General features: G+C 42.9%; 1 protein-coding gene across 13 annotated transcripts in view; it reads left to right on the top strand.

Annotated features, from left to right (window-relative positions):
* Window positions 1–27,962, top strand: part of LOC121880586 (AT-rich interactive domain-containing protein 1B-like) — a 209,576-nt gene that overhangs the window by 157,668 nt on the left and 23,946 nt on the right. For 11 of the 13 annotated variants that reach the window (XM_042387891.1, XM_042387892.1, XM_042387894.1 and 8 more), the window contains 4 exons: window positions 8,401–8,487; window positions 11,595–11,774; window positions 21,594–21,915; window positions 22,943–23,104. In XM_042387891.1, the coding sequence (XP_042243825.1) occupies window positions 8,401–8,487; window positions 11,595–11,774; window positions 21,594–21,915; window positions 22,943–23,104 (751 nt within the window). The remainder of the gene's footprint in view (window positions 1–8,400; window positions 8,488–11,594; window positions 11,775–21,593; window positions 21,916–22,942; window positions 23,105–27,962) is intronic. The other 2 variants (XM_042387896.1, XM_042387895.1) reach the window with 1 other exon arrangement.

Genomic DNA, 27,962 nt, shown 5'->3' with positions numbered 1-27,962 from the left:
TTGAAGGCCAAACTGCAATACTTTTCCACATTTTGCAGCTACTAATTGACACAGAGCACATCCACACCCCTCCGTGGCCCAGCTCGCTCTATCTGCTGCAGAAAATCACAAATACTCATCTCTCTCTCTCTCTTCTATTTTTCTCTCTCTTCTTCTCTCTCCGCTGAGGCCCTCCGAGGTCCGGTTAATAGCGCCTGTCTGCCCTCCCTCCTTCCCCTCTCCTCTCTCTCCCCTCCCTCCTCCCTCATCTCTCCTCACCCCTCCAAGTTTTTATTTTCTTCTAAAGAGGTGATTGGAGCTCGCGGGCGAGCGCTCGGGAGAGTTTAAGCTGTTTATCTGCGCTTCGCTTCAAGTGCTTCCAGGGCCTAGAAAAGGACAGAGAGGTCAGGGCGAGTGGAGGAGGGAGAGGGGAAGGAGGGATAGATAGAGGGTGGGAGACAGAGAGGGAGAGAAGGCCAGGTCCTGTCCAGTTTGTTCGCTCAAGGGGTCCTTCCCTATGAATCTCCACCAACCCGCTTTACATCTGCTCTTGTCCTTTACATCATCCCCCAGCCTAGCCTGTGGTTTGCATTAAGTTTTTCATTTAAGAAAATACATTTCTCTCTCAAATTATGGTAATGAGAACCACAGAAGTTTGCAATGGTATTGGTCTTTTTCTACAACAAGGTCAAAGTTCAAGCACAGACGCCTGGAAGGAACCACAGCGATGACCTCAGATCAGATTTGCATGCTTAAAAGTGTCCATTTTTAAAAAACAATGTCAGTAAACGACTTTCCCGACGAGAGAGAGGAACTCATTTGCAAGCAGCGAAATATCGGACCAGAAAAGATGCCGCGGGGATGCTCAACCAAAACTTATATTTTTCCTCTGTTAGTGGTAAAAGTTATTACAAGAAAGCTGTGGGAGAGGGTATGGGGGTTGAGTTTTTATGCAAGTGTGTTTTGCAGTGTAGAGTGTGTGGAACCAGGCGAGTTTTCTAGTCACACCACTCCCTGAGAGGCTGCGTGGTGGGAACACTGCCTGTGGCTGTCCCTGTCCCTCTCTCTTTCTCTCATTATTTTTATCGTGCTCGCTTTCTCTTATGTTCTCTCTTGTGTCTCACGTTCCCTCGTCCCCACCCTTTCCTCCCTATCTCTGTTTGTCTCCGCTGCTTTCTTCGCTCAGAGCGTTGCTGTGGTACAGGCCTCCCACTGAGGAACAAGGCTGAATTTTCCATCCACATTCTTGCCTCTGTTCCTCCCTCTTTATTTCTCCACATCTCTCCTCCAGCTCTCTTTCTCCACTTCTGTCCTCCTTTTTTTTTTTTTTTTTTTTTTACTTCTCTTTCCCATCCCCATCCACACATCAACACCCCCCCCTATCCCCTCCACCACCACCACCACCACCACTACCCCATTCTTTTTCCCCGCTCCCACATGCTTCTGTCTCTCCTCCTGATGGCTGCTCGTGTTCGAAGTGAAACAGCAAAATGCCCTCCCCGCAGGCATTATATTCACAAAGCACACTGTCGGCCAAAACAGAAAAAAAAAAGAAAGAAAAACAAGCCTGCTTGCTGCGTTAGCCATTTAGAGAAATCCCATTCTAACTCCGTCCGACTGGAAAACCCTAACCGGAGCACAGTGCACAATTATTTTCCCTCCCCAACACCTATTTTCTTGCTTTCTCTCACTCCATCGCTCTCTCTCCCCCGCATCCCGCTCGCTGTTTTTTAGCTTAAGCTGCAGTTTTGCTTTACTTACAGTTGCTACTCAGCGCTTGAAGTAATGAGGATCTTGGGAGAGCGCTTGTTTTGCGGGCCACTGCAGGCCCGCGCTCCTCCCCTACAGGGAGAGTTAACTGGCATTAGCCCCCGGCTTGGAGAGGCATTGACTCGCACCCATTGAAATCTAAACCACCATTATTGGAGCCCGCTGTTTATCTGCCTCTTCCCCCTAAAGACACGGCAAGAAGGGGATATTACCTTGGTGTGTGTGTGTGTGTGTTGGATGGTGCAGGTGTGTGTGCATTTACAGCCTAAGGGTTGTATTAAGAGATGGTGCTGAAGCAGCCCTTTCTCTGTATTCTACGCTGGTTTATTAGTGCTCGCTGCTGTTACCTCACTTTAGCAAAAATGGCCCCCGCTGCTCCAGGGGGGTCTGTGTTTGTGAGAAACACTTAGAGAGAGAGAGTGTGTGTGTTTGTGTGTATGTGAGTGTGCACTTAGACAAGCAGAGGCATCGCTGCATCTTTGTGTGTACAGTATATCTGCGCACACTCACACACATGTCCGCTAATGCACACCCAAACCTCCCTTTCATCTGCAATTAATAAAAGTCTCTTCATTGACTCTCTGGTTGGCTTTTCTTCATCGACATTACACACCCAATCACACACTCACACACACACACACATACAGTTTCTCCTAAGCTTAATATTACCAGGCCCCTGAAACAAAACAGAAATATGGCCACAAGTACTCTCCCTCGGCTTTGAACTTCCCCGGCATTTGCGTTTGAAACCCTGATGAAAAAAAGCTTCAAAGACCACACTCCCTCTCTTCAAAGGAGACTCAGGGTTGCCTCGACAGTCCTTGCGGAAGAGAAATTTAAAAATGTGTATTGGGTTTTTAGCGAGGAGCATTATCTCCAAAAACGCAATGAACTCCCATTACTTTTGGCCCTGCTGCCTTGTATCATGGGGAAGAGTAGAAAATGGATGTGCTCGCTAAGTGCCTTTTTACAAAGAGGAAATTACAGTTATTTGACTCTTCAGTGGCATTCCAAAGAGCATCGTCGTTCTAGATATCTTCCTGTTCAACTCTTGGTCTTCACACAGCAAGTTCTATCTTTGTAAAACTCCATCAACAAGCCTCCATCAAAGCCTAATGAACTCTGACGGGTCGATGTTAAAAGACAAACATGTGCACTTTAAAAAACATCCCACCAAAAATCACAAAATATGCTGGTACTGAATCTAAATTGCTGAAAGAAAGTAAGCATACAACTGTTACAATTAATTAGAAATAAAAGGACTTTGCTTCTTAGATGCTCGGAAACCATCACTCCCATTAAAATTGAACGTGTACGGATGCAAGTGACAGGGATTGGTTTTTTGTTTCTTTTATAAAGTCATTTTCATTTGTGTGTTATTTGTGTATGTTTATATGTGAGTGCTCAGCTGGGCGCTCATGGAGGTGTAAATTGCAGACGGTGGATGAAGATGCGGGCTGAGGGAACGGGACAGCAAGATATTGCCATGCCACTGATTGCCACATGTGCTAATTGTGTTATAGAGCACCTATGGGAACACTAGCACTATAAGGAATACACACTGATGAACAAAGACACACACACACGCACGAAAAGCAGACAAGCTTACACACAAAGACACTTAAACATCCAGCACATACATATGCAAACGTGCACAGTTCGTGATTAAAAGCACAAACGGCGACGAGTATTTACAAAAAGACACGCGCATGCTTATAAAACGCACACATGTACACAGAGAAAGTTACATAGTTACAGCCAGACAAGCTTACAAATGGATCGACACAAACATTGAATTGCACACACACGACCAGTCAGAGGAGGACGACATGGATGGCAGAAGCATTTCCATACCATTTATTTGTTATAGATTGCCATTCATAGCCTTTTTTTTGTGGACAAGGAAAGAAATACAGTCAGTTCCTGCTGACATTTAGCTCTCTCTCCTTCTCAGCAGCACGCGGAGGAGAACTGCACGTCAAAGATTCAGCATATGAATTATTAATGGTACAGATTAAACGTGCCAGGACTCACTGTGGAGCCTGTTTGTTTTATTTGGACGTAATTATTTAATGGCACCTTGTTAAAAATGATAGTGAGGAGAGGAGAGGAGAGGAGAGGAGAGGAGAGGAGAGGAGAGGAGAAAGGAAGGCTAGGGAAGATTTGAGAAGAGGCTTTGTTTGGACAGTAATTGGTAGTGAAATAATTACAAAGTGCTCGAAGCTTCACTCGTTCATGGGAGAGAAACAGGGAGGGAGGGGTGAGGCCTTGTCAAAATCAACTATACTACTCCTCCTCTCTCATTTGTTTTTCAATTTCCTCTTTCTCATCAAGGCTCTCTGTTTCTTGTCTTTCTTCCTTTCCCCTCTTTGTCCTCTCTCTCTCTCCCTCTCTCTCTCTCTCACACACACACACACTCACGTTATTGCGTTAATCTCATCTCTGGTGACAATTTACACGGGTATGTGGAGAGAGTAGTGGAGCATGGAGGGCACTGTTTCCTATTTATACCTTCATAGTGGCACGCACTCGCACAAAGGCACACTCTCACACAAACAAACGCACTCACATACACACACACACATACAGTACAAGCTGCTGCCACCACCACTCTGCCATCCAAACAAACAGGGTCTGACAGCATAGCCGGTGCCTGGCATGCATCCCTGCACACACACAAACACACACACAAAGGCTAGCCTTTATCATGAGCTTGACTTTCATAATTTAAGGGTTCAGTAAACTCCTGCTAGCATACTCAGTCCTTACTACCCACCCACCCTAAACTGTATTGCAGCAAAATCTTTCCCTCGGGCAACAAGTGGCCACGACCCTCGCCAAGAAGCTTTAGGCTCCTCGAGTCAGACACATAAACACATACTGTATAAACAGCACAATGAAGTGTTAATATTCATACAGTACCAGTCAAAAGTTTGGACACACTTTCTCATTTAAGAGGATGGTAAGATGTGTCCAAACTTTTGAGTGGTACTGTAGTAAAGCAGAAACAAGCACACACAAGAGTGTAGACACACAGCGGAGGAAGTATTTTCCTTTAAATGACGCACACACATACACGCCAGTGATAGAAAGTAACTAAAAACATTTACACAAAAATACCTCAGTACAAATTTGAGGTACTTGTAAGTACTATTTCCATTGTTTGCCGATTTAGATTGTACATACAAAAATATGAAAGAAAAAAAAAATATGATCAGCTCATAAAACATGATGCATTGCATAATTGCACAGTTTTGCTCCATTGTTGACACACATTTCTTAAAATAAAGCCCAGATTACCGACTGCATTAACATTTTATAAACCCTTTTTAACTAAACCTCACATTTCAACACCAAAATGAACTTAGGTAATGTAATGGTATATCTTTTCAACTTCTAAAAATGTATGTGGGAAGTTTGTGGTGGATACACATTTAAAGTCAGCAACATTTGTGTTTTGAAACCTAAAAATACAAATTGAAGTAGAAAACATACAAAAACAGGGGGGGAAAAACAAGTGCTCTGCCACACTCTTCTCTTTCACACTACAATTGTTAGATTTCATCTGTGAGGCCAACATTTATCTTCCCAAAAGGAAGTATATCATATATCAAAATGCTGTGGAGACATTAGAGCCGGCGGTAAATCACCAAAGAGCTGCACAGATCAGTTCATCAGATCATTTTTTTTCCCCAGGATGACGACGCAGGAGCCGGGCTGCTGCTGCGTGATGACCGGCTGGTCTCACCCAGCCAGCGGCTCCAAAAATGAAAAAAAATAAGATAATAGGATTGTAATTTTTTTTAATGGCAATGTTTTATTTTTCAGTGGAACTTTTTTCAGTGCCAGTCCTTGTTTCAGTGCCAGTACAACTTTTTCCAATACTAGTGTTTCAATGCCAATGTTTCCTTTTTCAGTTCAGGTTTTGTTTTCAATGCCAAATTTTATTTTCAATGCCAAAATTTAACTGTCACTGTCTAGCTTCATAGAAAGTCGTTCTGGAGTGCAAGTACAATCGACCTATGTGGTCCTTTCATTATGAGGATGTGTCGTATTTGTAACATTTCACAGGTAAAGAATGTGAAAGAACTACTACTGAATTCAGTTGATACACACGAGTACTACAAAGCAGCATGATTTGGGAACAGAAAACATGCTGTAGATATCCTCACTTTCTGTAACATTTACAGAACAGACACGAGGGCACCAGCAGGATCACTGTGGCGTCGGTGTGTTGAGAGTTTAACTAGATGAGTTATTGATTTTAAACACATGTAAATAACTGATCAAAACTGTGCCAAGAAATGTGACACATTGTGTTTAGCATTTGACAAACAGGACTTTTGAGTTTTGCAGTGAGAGCGCCATGTGGATGAAATGTGCTTAGTGTTGTGCAGAACTGGTTTACAGATGAGACACATGAGGTACTATATGTGTTTTGACAATTGTGCTTATAATTAGAAAAATGTAATGCGTAAGTAATGGAGAAAAACTGTAAACTCCCAACACTATGTAAAGTAGTTAAGATTTGCTCCCACTTGACCAGCTACAACATTAAAATTCCTCTTACAAGCTAATGCATCATTAATAATAACACAATAATAATATACTATATGTATCATCACAAACAGTCTGACATGGGTTGTTGTGCGTGATGAATACTTTTACATTTAACACTTTCCTGTCACTGCTTGTATGTTTTTTTACTCACTTGGTACTTTTAGTTGTAATTGTGTATTTTTACATTTTGGCATTGCACTCTTTTATATACAGTTTTGAACCTTAGTATTTTTTTAACCATTAGCACATAAACACATAGAGGCATGTAGGTAGTGTTTCTAGTGTTATCTCAGAGTTGCTTCAACGTTTGCACACTGACGTTTCCCCTTCCCTCCCACCACATGTTGACAGACTAACTAATCGAATATTCTCTCTTTGAAGCAGCACCGCTGGATCTATTCATGTGTGAGGCAGGGGGTCTGTCTGTGTGTGTATGTGTGTGTCTGTGTGTGTCTGTGTGCCTGTGAGAGAGGGAGAATATTTGAATATTTCAGCACATATCCTATCCTATCCTGTGCCTTTGTGCTCTTACGTGTTTTTCCTTGTGTACTTGAGAGTGTTTATTTACACTTGTTTGTGCAATTACTTTTACGTCTTTGTGTGTGTGTGTGTGTGTGTGTGTGTGTGTGTGTGTGTGTGTGTGTGTTCGTGCGTGAGTGCGTGCATGTGTGTAGGCGGCCTGGTGGATGGAAATGTTGTTTATGCAGTTTTATGCAAAGCAATTATGTTGACTTAATTGGGTTTGTTTATGTGGAGAGTGTGCCACCTCCAGTCATGTATTACTGCTACCGTGGACAGACACATCACACATACACACACACACACATGTCCAGACACATGCACACACATGCTTGCACAGCACACTTTTTACTGCATGATTGAATAATGTGAAGTGTTTACTCTATAATCAAGGGATTTATATTCATTGTGAGTTTTAAGGACATTGTAGCAACAAAATTGTGTTAATACAGAACCTCAACTGTACTTCATAATGTATCAGTCTGAGTGAATGAGTTCTCTTGGCACATACTGTGTCCCTATTTCTTAAGAAGCAAGTCAAATCATATACTGTTACTGTAAAAATATGCGCTGACGATCATCACTGAACACGTACAGTTGAATAGCGTCATGTTTCCCACATGTTTGGTCATGCTGTGTTCCACCTACGTTCAATTCAAACACTGAATTATTCACCTCATCCACAGAAACGTACCACCAGTTTTGCACTTTTTAAAAAAAAAAAACAACCCAAAAAACTGTTTTCCCCTTGTCTCTCCCTCTCCTCATTGTCTCAGGTCTGAATGCAAAGATAAAAGGTTAATTTGCCATCTCTCTCCTTGCTCTGGGCCAAATCAATTCACCATAGTCTCTGTCTGCCATTGTCCTAATCAGACCCTCAGCTCACTATTGGATTTCAATGGAACAGGCGCAGCCCAAAGACCACAACCACCTAATCAATGATCCTCAAATGGCTCTGGTTTTCTATAGGGGATTGCTCTGGTTTTTAATGCGTATACAAGGAAGTGGCAAAGGGTCGAATGACTTGATATGTCCTCTGGAAGTGCATTTGTCGTTTTGCTAATAGTGAATCACAAACACCTTCATGTGTAGAGACTGTGCTGAGCTCTCATTGTGTCTGTAAAAGGTTACATTTGGCGTCAAACCCTCTAACCCTATCACTCGCTGCTCAAGAAACAAAGGCAGGGCAGCCTCAGTCAAAATAAAACCTTCAGCTTAATCCTGATTTCTTATTGTATTTATGTCATCAGTCAAATGGTAAAAAGCTTTTTGAACCATATAACCTTTGTGCCATTGAAAGAAAAGCAGAGAGAAAGACAAAAGTGGGTCCTTCAGTTCTTTATTGTTGCGATAGCTCCTGCAGTTTCCTTCAATTTTCAGGCAAGCCAGTTGAGAAGAAAATATAAATCCATTTTCTACTGACCTCACTTTCATGCAAAGAAGAGAATTCAGTTCACACAACACACTTTCTGCTTTTAATGTGACAGCTTTTGTTGCAAAGACAATTTTGTAACCCTGCAATGTGTTGAGTCATTGTGGTGGCACATGAATCTCTGGATTTTCTTTCTGCAGGTTCCACCATGGCCCCACAGAGCTCTGGGAACGGACCGGATGGATCCCACCCGCCAATCACACGCTCACCTATGGCTCAGGAGAGAGGTACGTACAGCATGTACTGTATATACTCTATGTGTTAGAGGGGAAACTGTGTGTACATGCATATGTGTTTTTATGGCGGGATCTTTATTTTAGTAAATCAAAATGTTTAGCACACATGTCCTTAAGAGACCCCACGCATACACCGTAGACTCTGTGTGTGTGTGTCGTAAACAACTTCTATAAAAAAAACTCCAAATTGTACATCACAGTCAGATTAAAGAAGAACTTCTTCGAACGCTTCTGAAATGGAAACACAGTTGAATATGTCTAGTTGTTTATTTACATTCCAGACCAGTGAGGGGTGCATGAAGATTACAGACCATAATAAAGAGAAAACAGAAATGGTATGTTAGCAAAGCTCAGAGAATTGGAGCAACAGTTGTCGTAATGAAAGATTTTCTGAGGGAACTCAGAGGACTCGGAGCACAGAGAGATGTAAACAAAGATTTTTTACTCGACTGGCTCAATGCATGACTTTGGTTTTCCTCCAAACATTTTCAGTTGTCTGTAAAAACCTTCTGTTCCAAAATGAGTTCCTTTAGCTAGTCTACTGCTTCACACCTTGCATATTTCTCTACATTCTCGACAGCGCCAGACGCTAAATCAACTTTTTAAACACATACTAGATCAAAGGACGACGATGTTGTAGTGTGAGCTGAGCAGGTGCGCATACACGCACACACACACAAACACACAGACGCAAGGTATGCAGGGTTATGCTTCATTGTTGGCCAACTTGGGTTATGGGAAAAACATGGTTTGGTAGAAATATAACCAGTAAACATTCAGTCACCTTATCCTGGGCTTTGTTCAAGTCAGGGTGCATGTTCTTTCGATAGAGCCACTTCAGGTTTGGCAACAACTTATTGCCAAAGGCTTGTAACATGAATGCTAACCCACAAGCCGTATGTGCTGGCCAAACAGGAAATAGTTTCCAGCAATTATGGCCACTTCTCGAGTATCACTAAAAACAGCAGAATTGCTCATTTAAAAAAAATCAGCATCCACACAACATTGCAAAAAAAAAAAAAAAAAAAAAAAAAAAAGACTGGGATGTAACCTTAATGGAATGACTCCCTCTCTATCACCCACCAAAGAGCAGTTAACATCAGAGAGAGACAGAGGGAGTGGATGGATGAAGACAGAGAGAGAGAGGGAGGCACTGTAAAAGGTTATTTCCCAACATGATGAAATCAAGCCGGAGATTTAATGCTGCTCTCTAATGCCTATAAACCCTGAGCCCTCCCCAGCCCAGTCCAGGAAAACATAGCACCGGTTAACAGGGCTGGCTGTTGTTTTTGCTGTTTTCCTAGCTAGGATTAACCCCCACCCCACCCCCACCCCCCCCTCACCCCCACCTCCGAACACACACGCCCCACTTTGCTCAAGTGCCTGCTTCCCTAAGAGCTTCTCCTCTCTTCATTTCCATAAATCCGCTGAATGTCCCTTTTTTCCCCCCACTTTCTCTCGCGTGCTTCGCTGGCTGCCTGTTGTTGTTGTCCGGCTGAGAGCTTCATTCGCTTTGCCAGCAAGAGAAAAAGGTTTGTGTGTGTCTGTGTGTTTATGTGTGTGTGCACAGGGGGAGCGAACAAAGCAGAGAGAGAGAAATCCTTGAATGTGTTATTTGCTTTTAGCACTGTCTGCACAATGTTCCTCTCCCCATCCATTTTCCAGGCAATTTAAAGTACGGTATTACACACTGTATTTTTTTTCTCCTCCTCTCCCAGAATCCCCTTACCCTAATGGAAGCAAAACATTACAATAATGTCCTCACTCCTTAAACCCAGCACTCGCAGCCTAAGCACTTTCAGGCCCCAATCGCTCTTTCCCTCCATTGCACTGTCTTTCCCTCCCACACACACTTTCTCTCTCTCTTTGCCTCTCTTTCTGTCTTGGCCTCTGTCTCTTTCCTGCGCACACACACAGAGTGTTTATTGCTCTCTTTCTCCGTTATCTCCCCCCACACACTCAGAAACACAAATATGTACACGCATGTATGTGCACGCAAGCATATAGCGAATACGCACGTGGCTTTTTTAAACCTTTATCTCCCTCCTCTCCCCGCACATTTTCTCTTGCTCTCTTAGCAGAAACAAGGAATTATACAAGTGTCAACTTGCACTTTCCAACTCCGTCGTTTCCCTAAACCCCAAAACTCACTAAAGAGTCGGTCTGTGCACGCTCATTCAACAAAGCGGATAGCTATCAAAGTTTACAGTCGAGCGGGCCCAATCCATTTACACCTAATCTGCAATACTGAATCCCCCCCACCAACACACACAATCACACATACACACAGAGACCTCTCTTTCTCCCTCAATGGCCATCCAGCGACCTTTCCCCATTCGTGGTGGATTGGGAGACCTTTCTGTGGGTTTTAAAAACGAGCGGGGTGGCTTGAAAGAATGAAGCCCAGACGAGAATCGCTCCAAATGTCAATTTGAATGGTGGAGGCGAGTTTGGGCCTGAGAGGCTTTGACACATCTATTGACAGAACAGCTTAGAATAACATAGTAGCCATGGTCAAATCACCGGCTTATTCTGTGGAGAGTGGAGCACATGGTTGGCTTTTTTTTTTTTCCCCCTTTTACTGAAGCAGGCCCATTCTTTCACATATACACAGACACATATATCGACCTGTGCGGCTTGTGCAGATACATACATCTTTCAGGCCAGGTATACACATGACCTGTGCTTTCGCCAGTGATAAAGTCGACTAAATGTTCTCTGCGTGTGTTTATTTGTGCTCAGGGTTCTTTTTACATGTCAGCCTGTCCTTTTTGTGCATGGTTTGTCTAATACCCAGTCCATGCTGTGTAACTCAGTGATGTGTATCTACGAGTAACAGGAGCCAGTGCCAAGGTAAAAGATTAAGGCTTTCATCAAAGGGAAGGGTCTCTTTACACGACTAAATTGAATTGATATCCTGATTTGCTGAGCGAGAGAGTGATCACACCTGCCCTTGCTCAGTCCCTCAGTTGACATTTGATTTCACCGAGCAAGTGCAGCCACTACTGAAGGACTCTCTGACTTTTAGGTATTTTATAAGCACAGTGTTGACATTTCTTTCTCATTTTTTATTTGTGTTTGTCCGTGTGTGTTTTCAGGGTTCATGTCCAACATGCAGAGGAACCAGGCAGGCTCCCAGTTTGCCTCTCCTCAGTCTGGACCTCCCATGTCCCCTCATCCCTCACCTGGGGGCCCATTGTATTCTGGGATGGGTCCATACTCCCAGAGTGGACCCACAGGCCCTTATGGACCTCAAGGATCACAGTATGGACACCAAGGTGAGAGCATGTGAACAAATGTTACTTAAACACCCACTAAAACATGTCTTTGTTTGTCCAGTTACACTTAAAGGAGTGAAGTAACATTAGTTTTTGGACAGTTTTCAAGTGAGCAAATATACATTCATCCCCAGAAGTCTTAAATAGTTAATTTATTTCTTAGAGATTTATATCATAATTCCCAATCTTCTACACAAAAGTGCCAGATTTTCACTTTTGAGGTAATGCTTTTATACTGTGTATACTGAGCTATGAGCTTTGAGCACCAGAGCCAAATGTTCTACTGCTTGTGAAAGTGCTGATATAGGAGTCTAGTTTTGTAATTTGACCAAAAAGTCAGTCCACCCCTTAATTCAATGTATTCCTTAAAGCGCTAGTGTGTCATTATGTATGGGATCTAATTAGAAATTGAGTCCTTGGAGCCAGGCTCAATAAACAAGTCCTGTCCCCTTTTTTGTCAGAAACTGAGGATGTTTAAGAAAGACTATTTAAAACAAAAGTGATAGAATTCGATTTTCCACAAGCTATGACTCCTTTCAAGGTTTCAGATGAATTATTAATCATGAAAACCACTAACAGGCCCTGTGTTGACTTCCTGTGTTGACTTTCTGGCTTTCTGACTAGTCTTATTGGAGCAATGAATACCTTGTGTATCATTCATTCACATTCAGGTTATAGAGGAGTTTGGCCTCAGACGGGAAAGCCACATTTGTCTTTTCTGATGACTGTTGGCCCCCATTTCGCAGTCACACTGGGCCTTGACATCAGTGGCATTGATTTAAAAGAGAGTTTGCTAATGAGGAATACTAAAAGACTCATTTTGAAAGACATATCCACCCTCTGTGTCTGTCTCTTACTCTCTTACGTCTCTTTCTTTAACTCCCATACACACACACACACACGTACGCACACACAGATACAGTCTCATCCTGTATGGTGGGTCTCACTGCGGGCATTAAAAACCGGGTGTGGCTCTCAGAATATTCATGAGACGCTTGAACCCTGGACAGACCTCTTGGCCCTCCTCATGATAAGATTATGAGGTAGCTCCAGACTGACAAGGCAGACTGACACATCGTGAGGTTTATCTACTGAATGATGATGTCCAATCCTATCATCAGGCTTAATGTTTAAATGTTAGCCTTACAGAAAATGGGCCAGTGTTTCAAAGTCCTCAGTTTGTTATTCGCGACCAGTATTATACGATTGTCTATGTCATAGCTCTTCATTTGTTGTTTGGCATGTTGAAATTCATCAGTCCATCATGTATCATGGACTGAAAGATTACCCTAAAGATTCACCAGAGAGTCCTTCTGTCCTGAGACACAAAGCATACAAGCAAAAGGTATCAAACATTTGCCATTTCACAGATTCACAACGACTATATGTTATAAACAGATGTATCTCAGGAATCTAGAAGCATATTGCTTCATATTTTATTGTAATTGTCCCACTGTAGCTAACTTGACTGAATGTAGCCTCGGTACTCAGTCGATATAATAGATTTTATGCCCAGCTAACCTGTCCTGCTTATTTAAGAGGCCATTGTAGTTGTTCCAAATAGTGGTAGCTAATTTGAAAACTGTTAGGTTAAAGTCCTCACAATGAGCCTCATTTACAAACAGTACATACTCACAAATCTGTGCTTAAACCATGCGTACTAACGTTTTAAGCACAAATCTGGGATTCATCAATATGTTCTTTGTTCTTACTCTGCGAACAAATTCAGAATTGCCTTAGACCATGCGTACACACAAATCATAAATGTCCCATGGTCTTAAAACATGATATAGTCAATATTTATTCAATGTAAACAGTATATTAGAACCACAATTATCTACAAAATGATGGGGCCTAAATATTCAACGTTTAGAAGTGTGAAATTGCTAATAATGCACAGTTTATTTACTAATTATGAAATTAATAGCTAAAACGTTGTAATCCATAAATCATCATCATAAATGTAATGAAATTATTCATATATTAAAATTGTCCTGTTCCCACTTTTAGATGACAATAGCTTATATATCAGAATTTCCATATTGGAATGTGACAGTGATTAATTTCCTCCATCAGATTTGGCTGTGATATATGCAGCTGTTTAACCAGCAGCCTGTTCAATGTCCTCACAGCCCGACAGTTCAGTAGTGGCACAGGGAGGGACGCTCTGCTTTCACTACAGAGACGAAAACATGATGCACACCTAGCGCAGCAGTAGAGATTTATTCAGATCAATTCCACGGATCTACACATTTAAAAACTTTTTATTTTATTAGGGACATAATGCATGGTAGTGATGCAACAGGTATGCAGACTGTATACAGGATTTTTCAATTAGGCTCTAAACAGGTGTGCCAACGACATGTTTACCAGCCAACTCTGCCTTATCTGGCTTCTATTTCTGAAACTATTGTTTGCATTTCACTAACAGTAAAGTTTTTCTACAGTTTTACCATCACGGCCCTCTTTGCAGTGAGTGACAGCTCTCTTTACTGCTGCACCGCTTTCCTTATATAGAGAAATGTGGGTGTGGTAGTATGCTAATTACCTATAGTGGGCACTGTCTGTCAATTTAGAATGATTCTGATTCACTAATATACACACAGTGGTAAGAACAGTGGTCATGTGTGATCATATGGCTGTTGGGAATAACATCTATTAGTTCTTGATATTTTGAAACTATTGACACAAAGGTTTACTACATAATAAAATAAAAATTTTATTAGCCTGTTTGCAAATCAGTCTCATCAACCATGGTCAGCAAGCTGTGTCGAAAGCTCAAGAAAAAAAACTTTTCAAAAAGTCAGAAGACAGATTCCAGGAATTTCTGGAAAAAATAAGTTTGGATCAAATTCTATAATTAAGCATTTTGCGCTTGCTTGTTTTCTCCCTCGACTCCTGGCCATCCAACAAACGTTGACATCTGCTGTTGTACTTCGTTTTCTGCCTTTGGCGACACACCAGACGAAACATTATGGTATTTTTTGGTAAATGTGTGTTTTAATATGTCACCTTGATAAATGTGCCCATCCGTGCATGTGTTTTCCCAAAATTGTGGCCTCTCCCTCACATTTGTTAATGTTGATTAATAGCCCTAATGCATTTGGTATTTGGTCTCCCTTCTCCACCCACTCTTATCTCTTAATGTGACTTTGGCTGGGCTGACAGCCCAGTAAGCAGAGAGAAAAAGAGAAATAAAGTAAGCAGAGAGCGACAGCGAGGCGGACTAGCCTGGAAGAAGCTCTGAAGGCAGATGAGCGTGAAATCTCACTCGGATGACAGGAGAGATGTTCCCATCAGAAACAGAAAGAACAGCTCAGGCCCGCTGTCTTCTCATCACACACAAATACAGTATCTATATATATATATATATATATATATATATATACATATATGTGTGTGTGTGTGTGTGTGTGTGTGTGTGTGTGTGTGTGTGTATATACTCTCATTTAAATTTAATACACTTGCAACTGACCTGTATCTGTCTGTATTAGTACTCTGTGATATTTTCAGACAGCAGTGCAGCCAGTACCTAGAAAGTGGCACTTGAGTGGCTGCTTCTGTATCTGCACACAGCATTTTCAAGAACAAAAAAAACATGACCTCTCTCTCTTTTACTCCCTATTGTATCTTTATTCACCTACATTGCTACACACACACGCACAAACACACACCAACACATTTTACACATTTAGTTTTTTAATACTTTAACCTTCACCTAATCAGAACCTACTTTAACCCATTGTGAGCCTTCAGGCAGAAAACAGCACTGCTTTAAAAACAAAAAACAAAACAAAAAAATGCAAGGAGTGCTAGTCGGGCATTTTGCCACATGTTCCATGAAGATGAAACACTCTCAGTTTGAATAATCCATAATCCAAAACACCACACAGCACACCAGTATTACTATGAGATAAGATTTGCCATTTACAGTAAAAGTGATATATAACGTATTTGATTGACCAATGCAATGTGTTGCCGGCTGACATATTTTGTTGCAGCAAAAGTTGAGAAAGGTTCAACTTTTTTGACCTACGTTTTTCTAGCCGGAGCTGTCTGGTCTCTGGTCAGCAACCCCCTCTGTGCCAACACAGTGGTTTAACTGAAATGAATGAGATGGGTTTTTTCAGTCAGAACACAACCTTACCCTAATATAAACTTATTCGTAGCTCTAATCTTAAACCTAAACTGCAATAAGGTCCTCACTGTGGATAATGATCCTCATGTTTCAATCCTTACAAGAACATGTCATCCACATATAGAAATTCTTCATACACAAACAGACACTTCTGACTCAGAAATATGGAAACATTACACTCAACACTACATTCACCCAGACATACTGGAGAACATGCATATGGCCTCCAGGACATAGCCAAGGCCTCAGTTCTTAGAGGGCTCATCAGGGGCCTGTTTAGGGTGAACAGGGCAGACAGATGCTGGTCATTGTTCTTAATGAAAGCTCCATCTGCTTCCCTTCCCTCTCCCCAGCGCACTAACAAATTAGCCAGCCATTAGCCAACACAGAAACGCACTCCAAGTTCCTGAACCCTGCTTTCTGTTTTTCTTGGCCTGTCTGCCTACGCTGGGAGAACCCAATCCTTGGGCCTTTAAGTTGTGTCTGTGTGTGTGTGTGATGTGCGATACAAAATTTTCAGCAATAATCCTTGCCACACACATCAACATTAGTAGTTCATAGAACACCAAAGAACATAAAAACTGCCTGGTGTTCTGCTGTTGGGTTACTTATAATGCAGCACTGTTCTTTTATCAGGGGCCAATGACTATTGTGCAGTTTGTGTAGTCAACTACATAAGCTCCATCCAGCATACATGTCCGGTGATACATGAGAATACAGGAGGATATGGCCTTTCTACAAACGATGCTAAAATATTTAGTAGTTATTTCCAGAGATCTTGATTAGATAAATCTGCTTCCTAGACTGTAACCAAACATTTTCTTCCAGATTGCTGTACAGTTGAATCCTGTTCAAAGCTTTTCTGCTTTGGCGTTTTAAAACTCTTACAGCGAGTGGACTCCCCAGTATTTCCCAAAGAAATATTTAAACTGCTAAATGTTTATGGCTGTCCTTTGAAAGCCCTATTTATCCAAAGTTAAACTGATCTCACTGTGTGTTGATATCAGGCTCTCATCGGAACTCAAATGACTCCAACAGCTGTTTTCAAGACATGCACTTGGACATGGTTCCAGCCAGCATGTTGAGAACAGTGGACGCACAGACAGACGGGGGAGGAGGATATCATACCATTACAGGAAAGAGATTTGGAGTCTGTCTCAGCTCTGCTCTCTCTCCCACCCATCACATAGCTCCCTCCACCACACTCCCCCCCCCCCCCCCCTCGAGGGGTTAAGCACTCCGCTGGTAATGACCATGCTTCAGACAGCACTTTTAAGCCTTGGTGCCTTGCCGGAGCCGCGGTGTAATTCGGCCAAAAAAGAAAAAAAGCCATGACTCAAACCAGCGCCTGGGGGAGGGAGTGGAGTTTTTTGGAGGAAATTGACAGTGTGTGGAGCTCGGCAGCCTCAAGGCGCACCCCAGCCCTGCTTAGTCTCAGACACCCTGCCAGGGAAGGTGCTGAGGTGGCTGGGAGAGGATGTAGGGGCCTAAGGCAAGAGAAGACGCTGCAAAAAAACATCCATCCCAGCAAGTCATACATGTATACTACAGTCTAATACTGACTCATAAAAGCATATAAAGCAAGTGAAGAAGTTTTTTCAATGTAAATGATCTGCATTGTTATTATATCAACATTTGTGAGCTGGTGTGCCTAATCTCATTATATTGATTCTATTAAAAAAAGATGGAACTGCTTCAGAAACAGTTAAAATTAAGTTTTAAGTAAAATAATGTGATACTTATTTTTACTGAATAACACATTAAGTTGCATCAGAAGGGAAAATATATACAGGAGATGCTGTCTTACAGCACCCATACTGAGGTGTCCAAAATGTAAGTAAGATGGAATATGTATTCTTCTCAACATGCTATATTTCCTTAATGCCCACTTCTCTAACTGAAACCATTCCCTGGACCCCTACTACATCTCCCAAAAAAGCTTAAAATAAAAGCTTTTGTTCATTTCTTTTATTTGTGTTCGGCCTCATGTGGACATAGACAGCCTGCCCGCGTTCCTGTCCTTGGCAGCTCAAGCATGCAGCCATGTAATCTGTGTTCCACTCCTTATTGATGGAGTTCACAGATCCGGAGGGTGCGTTGGTGCACCATCATACCTTACCCTACCGTAGCCGGGAGAATGACGGCTTCGGCTGTTAGACTTTGCCGGTCCAGTCTGCTGAGGAAGCAGTAGACGGTAATCTGCTTGGTCACACTCTAGCTCTCCCGCAGGACTGCAGGGATTAAACCCGGCGCAGAATATAGCGTCCGTCGAATGCGTGACCGTGCTGGGAATTTCCATGTAATTGTGAACGAAGCACCATGAGCTCTTCTTCTTCTTCTCCTCCCCTCCATCGCGCTATAAATACCACCAAAACTCCCCAAAGGCAGCAAGTGTCCGAGAAGCAGGCAGGAAACCAGCACTGAGCCACAAGGACAGAAGAAGGGACAAATAAGAAAAGACATCCTCCTTGTCCTCTTTTCATCCTCTCCCTCCTTGACTGATTTCCGGATTAGAATGAGCAGCATACAAAGTAGATAAGGTAGATGCCACCCTTCTGTACATATATGTTAATGCCAACATCTGCATAACAGCTAACAAACAGAGTAGGTATTTCTGGCACAACTTCACCTACCTCCAAGGTGCATGGAGGAGGAAAAAGTCTGAATACAGTAGGTCAAAGCTCCAGCAACACGTGTAATATAAAGAACAACTTCATTGTGAGACCTCACAATGAGGTTCTTTATATTACAAGTGTTGCTGGAGTTCTGACCTCTAACAGCTAACAACTCATATTTTCTTTTCTCCTGGCCTGTTTGAATGCCAGAAGGTGGGATTTCTGAGCACTTACATTGTGTTTTTTAAAGGCAGGGTTTGTACAATAAAACCACCAACTGCTCTCAACTCATAACACCTTATGTGAACCAACTGTCACGGCTAAGAACCAACATGCAACTTTTTCTCCATTTATTAAGAGTTATCTAAAAGATCAGACTGGGAAAAGTGGGACTGGGAATTTTTTTTGATTCAAATGTCATTAACTATTGTGAATTCCCATGATAACTATATGAAAAAGTTTGTTTTTTGAACAAAAATAACTCACTGAAGTCTCAAGAACTGCTGACTTCCAAATTTAGAACCAAAGACACCTTTGGCCCCCCAGGTCTGGATGCACATTATAACACTATTAGTGCCTTTAGTACATTTGAATTTGTCTTATGGAATGTTATAATTTTTTGTTATTGTAATTTAAACATGATATAGTAATATCCTGGAGTTATATGTGTTTTGTGTTTTGTTTCTGCAATAATCCAACTTCCTCATCTCATGTATTCTGAATGGCACTTACAAAGCCTTAGAAAGCATGAATGGCTCTTATGAAAACACCTAGAATTTCAGGGTTTAACTCTCAGTCATTATAAAAAAGTGGGTTAGTGCGCTATCTGTCCTTGAAAAAGCACTTTGGCACAGCACCAATCCTTCAGCAAGTGAATCATTCTTGTCAGGACGGAGCAAGTCTCTCATAGGAAAGCTTAGCATTAACCCAGTCCCACAGCTACTCTGTCTTTCTTTTGTCAGCCGAAGCAAACATAGCCTGCAACCAAAACATTTTGAATGGCAGTACATCAAGACTGATATGTTCTCTCAACACGCGACTTAATGACACTTTTTTCAGTAAGATTTGGCTTTGCGTCTCACCCCCAAATAAAGTCTTATGGAAACTTTTAGACACTGACTCCCACTTTTGGGACTTTTGTTCCATTCGCCAAAAATTGGGGGGAAAAATGCAGATCGTCCAAATGGGACTGTGATATAAACAACTCCCTGGGAGGTGTCCTGGAGCCTCAGTCTGTCATAGGGGCCAAAAACCACAAAGTGTCCACCCAGCCTATTGAGAATATATGGCAGGCAGCCATGACATGGGGCTCAGCTGTCCAAAGACAGCTGAGAGAGGTCGCTGACTGGGGCCTTGTTCATCTGCAGCAAACCGTCTACCCAACCTGAGAAGAAGTAGGCTGCAGGGCACTGTTCCCAGGATTTTCTACAGTGTTATAGGTGGTTGATTATGAGTGGAAGAAACATGGAATTGTGACTTTTACTGGTTGCAAGGTCTCAGAAGTATTATATATGCATTCACACAGACAAGCAGATGGACACACACACACACACACACACACACACTCATGTACTGTGCACCATACGTATCCTCCTGTGTTCGTTAGCAGACATCCTTTCTTCCTGAACGCTTCCCTATTATAGCCCCAAAACCCTTGACAGGTGTCAGCCGTACTCAGCTCACCGACTCACCAAAGCCTCCCCAGAAATAATCCGCTTCTTCTTTTCCCATCTCCCACAGTAGATTTCATCACAATTTCTGGACAAATTCAACCGGAGCTGCCGACTTTTATGGGAAAGACTTTTATTTTGATTCAATATAAATCCTATCTCGGGGGTTGGGGGGCAGGGGATCCCCCCTCCCTCCCTTTCTGTCTGTCTCTCTTTCCGCCCCCACCCTCTGCTGCTTCCTCTCGCTCTTTCCCTCTGTCGGACTTGTAGGCTTATGTCATGTGGAAAGTGTCTTCACTGAAGCAGCTCGAGGACACTGAGAAGCCATTTCCATTTTCGGAGTCGTTTTTTTCCCCCCCGTGTGGAATATTGTCATTCAACTTTCCCTCATTTGAGTGTGCGGAAAAGCCTTCAGGTTTTAAAGGGACTTGATCCCCTTTTCCAGACATATTCTCAGAGGATTAAGCAGTGAGGCCCAACTAAAGCACCCTTAATCAAATCAAAATAAATAGCCTCCTTCACAATGGAGGATGCCACATTTTCCATTTCTATTTTGCAGGGGATTTGTCCCAGGGAGGGAATATCACAGTGGAAAAGGCCCAATGCCTGCAGAGTGAATACAATGTGATGTGCTCTGTGTGTGTGTGTGTGTGTGGGTGTGTATTGCACTTACATGTACAGGAGGTGTGTTTTCAGTGTGCCTGAATATATGTACATGTTGTCTTTGACAGCATGGTGATTCTCTTTCAGCTCTTATTGCAGCTGGTGCTGGAGTCAAGCCGGGCTTTTAGAGCCAAAATGGAGGGGTTTAAGTGTGCCTTAGGAAAGCTTCTGGCATCGCAGACGTGTGGCACTCCAGGGCAGCAAGAAAGCGTTTACTGCAGATTAAAGCTCCTCTCAAGTGTTTCACAAAGTCAGCCTTAAGCTTGGCAATTGTTCTCAGGGCCATCCAGCAACCTGCAGCTGTGAAAGTGTCAGCAGACCACACCCTGTATACTTATCCCAGCCTCTACTAGATGTTGTGGAGGTCATGAATCAAAATTAAGTTCTGCATTTTACATTTTTCATTCCTCATCTGTCACAGGAGTATTTTCTTGATGGATGAAACAGTTGTGTGTCACTGCTGTAGGTATAAGGGTATCAGCTGGCAAGCACTTTATAAACACTCCGTTTCGCTCAAATGAAGTGAATCATAGCACCCATCTGCGACTACAGTATTTCACAACAGCCATTTTGCGTCATTCTTTTAAGCAATGCATTGACTTCAAGTGGGAAGTTAAGTACCTCAAGTGACAGCAATCCATGTTTTACCTTTTGAGTGACATTGTTAAAAAAAACTTACATTTCAGATGACTTTAGATATCTGTCAGTTCACTCCCACGTCGTCTTGTTCCAGGGAACTACCCTCGGACCTCCAACTACAGTGGGGCTGCCAGTACCAGCTACAGCGGCCCCGGCCCCGGCATGACCAACAGTCTGGGGATGAACGCTAGCAGCCCCATGCACGGCCAAGGACCCGGCCAACCCATACCCATAGGACGCAGCCATGGACCAGCCAACCAGAACAGGGTTTACCCCCCCATGGGCCCCAGCTCCCCCAGTATGCCCCAGCCAGCGGGACCAGGAATGGGCCCTCCTTCTTTGGGTACCTCTAACCGAAAGACCCAGGAGACAGCAGCAGCCACTATGCCAGGCTCTGCTAACTCAACACACAACAGGTAAGTGCGTGAATGTGTGTGTGTGTATAAGCATGTTATTGTAACTCTCTGATAACGATCCTAAAAGTGATCTCGACAAAGAAAGAAGATGAATGGTGTAAAAGTGTATACAGCTCTCCAAAAGAAATGACCCTAATTCATTTTAGGGACTGAGACATTTCTTTACTTCATGTGGAAATAGTGATAGGCTAATATTAGGGGCCAGCAAGCAACTCTATCTTACATCACTCTCTATCTGATTACTGACTCCTCTCTGCAGGGTCATATGTGGGGAGCTTTGCTGAAAAGCACCACAGAGGATTTCTGTGTCACAGACTTTCTTTTTTTCGGAGGGTTTTTTCAGATGTGCAGACAAGAGTTCATTCTCAGGGGTTCCACGCTTCTATGAGCCATTTGTGGAACTATCCCTATTTTCACACATCTCATAAAGTGCCTGACATTTTGATAGCTGGCACTATACACCAAGTGCCATTTGTTGCAGAAAAAGAGATATTGGCTTGTGAGAAGCTTGTATGGGTTGAACAGTGTACTGTCAAAACATAAAAAGAAGGAAAAGCAAACCACAGGTTTAACTGTGAGACAGAAGTGACACCAAGTACCTTAACACAAATACAAAGCACTTTGATGCCATAACGGTATATGAGTTAAGAGATATTATTTTTTTCATCAGGGTTGTAGCTTTGAATATATGAGTGTTTGTAGCGTTGGAGACCGGGGCTGTTGTGGGATTGCGTGGGCAGTAAACTTTTGCTGAACCCTGCCGGGGGAACTTGTGAAAACATGGCCGTCTTCAGAGAGGAAGGGTGGATTTCTGTGCTTCCTCCAATCAGTGTGGGTTTTGCCTAACAATGCATCATGGGAGCAGGCTCACCAGCATTCTGCAGGCTGAAGTGGCAGATTAACATTTGTCAGTGTTCATTCCCATTTCTGGTGATGCATGAGTCAGACTGAAGACTGTGAGCCAGTGATGATATTTCAGATGAAGTTTCTCTTTTTGTCGGGGGCGTCTGTTGACGCCGATCTGCAGGCGGCCTCCGTATGTGAGGTCCCCAGCCCAGATGCAGCCACCCCAACCCACCTCCACCCGCTGGCCCACACCCCACCCTGCCTCCACCCGTCCACCACCCTCACCTCCACCCAGACCTCACCATTCACCCATCCTGCCACCCTCACATTCACAGCACCATAGGTAGGTCCACCGCCCTCAAAACATTTGTGTCTGTTTTTAGATATTATACACTGCATATATGTGAATGTGTTTGTATGTCATATGACTGGCAGTCATTCAAGCTAAACGGAACTGAAAGTGATCGTGATGACATTTCTCACAAGCACCCTCTGAGAGCAAAACAAGGAGAGTCATTGTAATTGCTATCATCACCTTCATCATCGTCGCTGTAGTCATCATTATCATCGGCATCTCTGAGTCACTGTAATGGCAACAAGAAGTGAGCACATACTGTATAAGATGCACACACACACACACTCACACTGAGTTTCAGACTATTGTGTGCTGGGGAGTGTGTGGGGGGGGGGGCTGAGGCATGTCTGACAGTATGTGTGATTAATTATGTGCATCAGGGGGCCCAGTGCTGTACACACACACACACTTACACACACAGACAAAACACACGCAGCAATGCAAATGCTGGTCAAGCCATTAAGAGATGGCTGGGCTGTCAATAAGAAGTGGCATGACATGATCCCCACTGCTGGGACCAATCAGACTGCCTGTCACTCTCTCCTCACATTCACTAAGACACCACAGAGGTGTCGCTCGCCATGGTGCCACTGGAGAGGACACTCTCTCTCTTTCCCTCTTTTTCTTTGTTGGTTTGTTTACGAATCTGTGTAAACATGTGTTTGTATCTTCATCTGTTTCTCCATCTTTACAGTGATCCATTTTGATTCACTATTGGCGGTGAAAGTATATGTTCCTTGTTTTTGTTTTGTTTTTTCCTTTATCTTTAACATAAAACATTAAAAAATATGATTCTTTTACTTTAGTTCTCAGAGATTGCATTTCAACCCAACTGTGTGTCCAGTGATGTCTTTTTTTATTTTCTGTTAGAAATTGGTGTTTTCTTTCTCTGTTGTTCAGCCATGATGGCTGTTATCACAAATGCTAACTTCCCAATTGTTACCCTGTTTATTCAAAACAAAGCATCCCCCCCACCGTGCTGGAGGAAAAACTGAGCAGACACCGGATGTTCAGAACAACAAAAGACTTTTATCAACTAACTGGTGTAAAAAATCTACCAGCTGGGTGACTATTTGCTTCCAAGCAGAGTGGTGTTCACATATTTTGAATCGTTTGTTATATTTCTGGTTTCTTCTTTATCCAGAATATTGGATATTAATATTTTTTTAATCTATTTATTAGGTTTTGCAGTTTTTTTTCAACATGACACAGACAGTTGTACATATGCAACCCCTCCCTCCCGTCCCCACAGCAGACATAAACAGGAAGAAGTGTTGACATGAGGAGACCATCAAATACAAAATAGGTAATGGGAAAGTTCAGAAGACAGTTACAAAACATACAAAAATAAAGCTGCAAGCAGCAATACACAAAATCACTGTATGTCACATGTCGCACAGATGGCATAATCAGATCAAAGAAAAAATTGTCATTGTGTAAAGAAGATGTATACAGAATTTCAACACCATTGGGCAAAAGCTGGATTTGATGGCAAATAAGTCTGTTATGCCGCTGGCAGGACCTGAACCCCGGTCACCACAAAGTACTGGGTCCCAATTAAAAGCAGGTGCTTATATCGATGAGCTACAAGGCCACACATAAGTATCAAATTTTGGCAAGATAAGGCATACAGCTCTGTGTAAACCCCCAAGTCATGCCATTACAATAACAATAGGGTTCCTGCACTACGTACACAGATCCCTGTGTGTGGGAAACATTCTATATAACATCCCATGGCTTTAGTTGTCCCCATCCTCTGTTACAACTGTTAAGGTCTTTACAATAGTCCAGAAAAGGTGTCCAGGTGTTTTTTTTTTGTCCAAGTTTCTCAGTGAAACTTTCAGGGAAAATCTAATCTTCTCTATCCTGATGTAATATAATACATCCTGTTTCCATTCAAGAAGTATGAGACGTCCAGCTAAAAAAGAGGTAAAATACATCATTCGATTAAGTTACAGGGGAATGTTAGGGTCGGGGGAGGGGGTTCACGAAACTGGGCTGATGTCTTTCCAGAATTCAAATAAGCGAGGACAGTTCCAGAACATGTGGAGCAGGTCGGCAGGTGATTGTCTACAACGGTTACATGCGTCATTTGTGCCAGGAAATAATCCTTGCTAGTCTAGAGTTAGTGTAAAAAATGCGTTATAGAATCTTATATTGTATAAAACTGTGTCTGACACATATTGAGGAGGTGTGAATTAGCCCCAATACAGTCTCCCACATCCTGTCCATCAGCTCCTTCCCCAAATCCTGCTCGAAAACAACTTTAAGATAGTTAAGAGTTTCAAGCTTAATGGAGTCTATTTCAGTGTGTTAAGGAAATGATAGCAACTTTGTTCAACAAAAAGGGATTACAATGGAGATTTTTGTAGAATGACTCCTGTCTCTGTGCTGCCTGTCTCACCCTCACTGTTGTTCTTGTCTGCTGTCGCTCATTCTCCCTCTTTCATCTCTTCCTGTCTGCTTCTGTTCTCTCTCCTCCCACCTGTTTCAGTCTTTTACCCAACTCTCTCAACTGTATCGCCCTCTCTCTTTCTGTGCAGCTCTGTTATCCTACCCAGACTGTGTTATCTCTCTCAGTCTTTCTTCCTCCCAATCTGCTTTTTGTTCTCCGCTGTCTCCAGCACAGCCTTGTTATGTTTTTCCTCCTCAGATCCCACTTTAGAACATCTGACGGAGATCAGGAGAAAATTGGCCTCCGAAAACCTGTAGTTAAAAGCTCCAGTACCCCGTTTGCTCTCCAGATCTCATTCAAACATTCAGACCTAGTTCCCCTCCGTCTGAGAAACAAGTTGTTAGTCGTAGCACATGTCTAGTTTCGCCCTTTGATGCATCAACCCTGAGTGAACTGCCACAGCCACCCGCTCCCTACCTTCCAAATCAGGGCTAGTTAGCAGCAATGTCGTCGCTTGGTCTATTTGTCTTTTGCTCTTTTTCTTGAACGTGCCCCTTCACTACAGCCCCACCGATAATCCCTCTACGTCTCCACCTTTCATCCCCCATCTCAATCCTCCCCTGACTCACACACCAGTAGACACCCTCCAGCGTCATTATGCTGACTGAAAAGAATGCCAAATGAACAGAGGAGGACCACTTCTGGTGTCCCATGGCTGCAGGCGAGGGTCGTGATTAAATCTTCATAAAGTGTGGCCTGAGTGATTTTTTTCCCCCCCGAGCCCTCTAAGAATTTCTCCTCCACTGACTGACTGGAATCGGAAACAATTGTCCTGTTTTGTTTTTTTTATCAGATAATCAGTTTGATTGGTGGTTGAGGGGGAACAGTGTCAGTGTGGTAGAGAGTAAAGTAGGGGTTAGCCTAAAGACTTACATAAGAACCCTGTTGCTCTACTAAAAGTCAAACGTGCCCTAAAAGCAGTGAAATATGGCTTTTATTTTATTAACAAAGTCACACATAAGTTTTGTAATCTAGAAATTGAAGATCATCCTGATGTTGTATTTACTCCACATCAATTTGAAAAATTCAAATATTAATGTCACTTGCACAATTTCAAAAATAGATGCTTGTCAATCCGAAAATGAAATCAGTCTCATGAAAAGTTGACTTTTTGTGGTGCTAAGCTGTCAGTTGTCAGTATGATGAATTGCAGTGTAATGTCAAGCCTGTCAGTGTGGGGGAGGTACAAGTTTGTTTGTAAGAAAGGTGAGTTATACATTTTTTTTAGGGGCTGTGGATTGATGTTGGGGATTTTTTGGAAAAGAGAAGAGAACAGAAAGTATTAAAAGGTATAAGCTTTTCTTGGCAGCAGCTTCAGAGGACAGAATTGGCTTTTCAAATGACTTTCCAGCGCTGCCGGCGACACTCTACAAAAAGTTCCTGGAGCTATAGGAACGGGCTGTGTCGAAAAAATAAGCACTTAGTAGAAGAAGAGCAAAGCTCAGAAAAAAAAAAGAGCCGTAAATCAAAGGGAAATTGAAGGGAGAAAAATGTTGGAAGAGGGAAGAAGAGAGGAGAGGAGAGTGCTCCCAGGCAAATCCTCGCCAAATAATTCATTTCTGACCTCCTTAGTAAGTAAATTTGCTAAATAAATAAGAGCAGCGCTTGAATGTCAAGAACGGGGGATGCTGCCTGTGGCGCTTTGTCGCTCGCAGTCTTGGCAGTGCTGCGGAGCGCTCTGCTTTCATTAGATGGGCAAAATAAATGGCTTCTCCTCCATCCATCCTGAGCTGTTTGATGTTTGGGAAGGAGGGGAGGGAGAAGCGAAGAGTAGCTTTTCTCTGGATTTAATATGTTAAAAGCTGTCCTTATTTTTTGTGGGGGGTTTATTCTGGTCTCCCCTCTGTGTGTGTGTGTGAGTGTATGTGTTTGTGTGTGTGTATGTGTGTGTAAGAGTGTGTGTGCTGAGTTGAGTCAGGACTTTTGGAGTAGCTATGAGCCCAAGCTGCCCTGAGAACAGATTGGGTCCATATATAATTCATGGCCTCCAGCCGATCCACTCCATCCTTCCATCCAGCAACCTCTCCCTGGCTCTTTTTCTTTTGCTTTCTTCTACACACTCTCTCACACACACACACACACACACACACACACACACAAAGCAGGGGGATCGATAGGGAGGGACGCTCAGCCATCACACACTTGTGCAGTCCCGGCGCTTGTGCTGTCTCGTCCAGTTAGCAGCGCTGGGAGGCATCAGCGCGGCCTGTCACCACGAATGAAGGACAAAGGCGCTGCCACTTCTAGAGAGACACCGTCAGCTGGTTGGCTGGCACCTCGTAACCATGGCATCCCCTTGGCAACGGCGCCCACCCTGCGCATGAACACAAGGATATGCTCAAACACACACTGACACACACACTCTGCCCACAGTGTGAAAGTGGCCTTCTC

This window comes from Thunnus maccoyii, chromosome 16 (genome assembly GCF_910596095.1).
Source record: "Thunnus maccoyii chromosome 16, fThuMac1.1, whole genome shotgun sequence".
Lineage (NCBI taxonomy): Eukaryota > Metazoa > Chordata > Actinopteri > Scombriformes > Scombridae > Thunnus > Thunnus maccoyii.
This window is presented reverse-complemented; position numbering and strand designations above follow the sequence as displayed.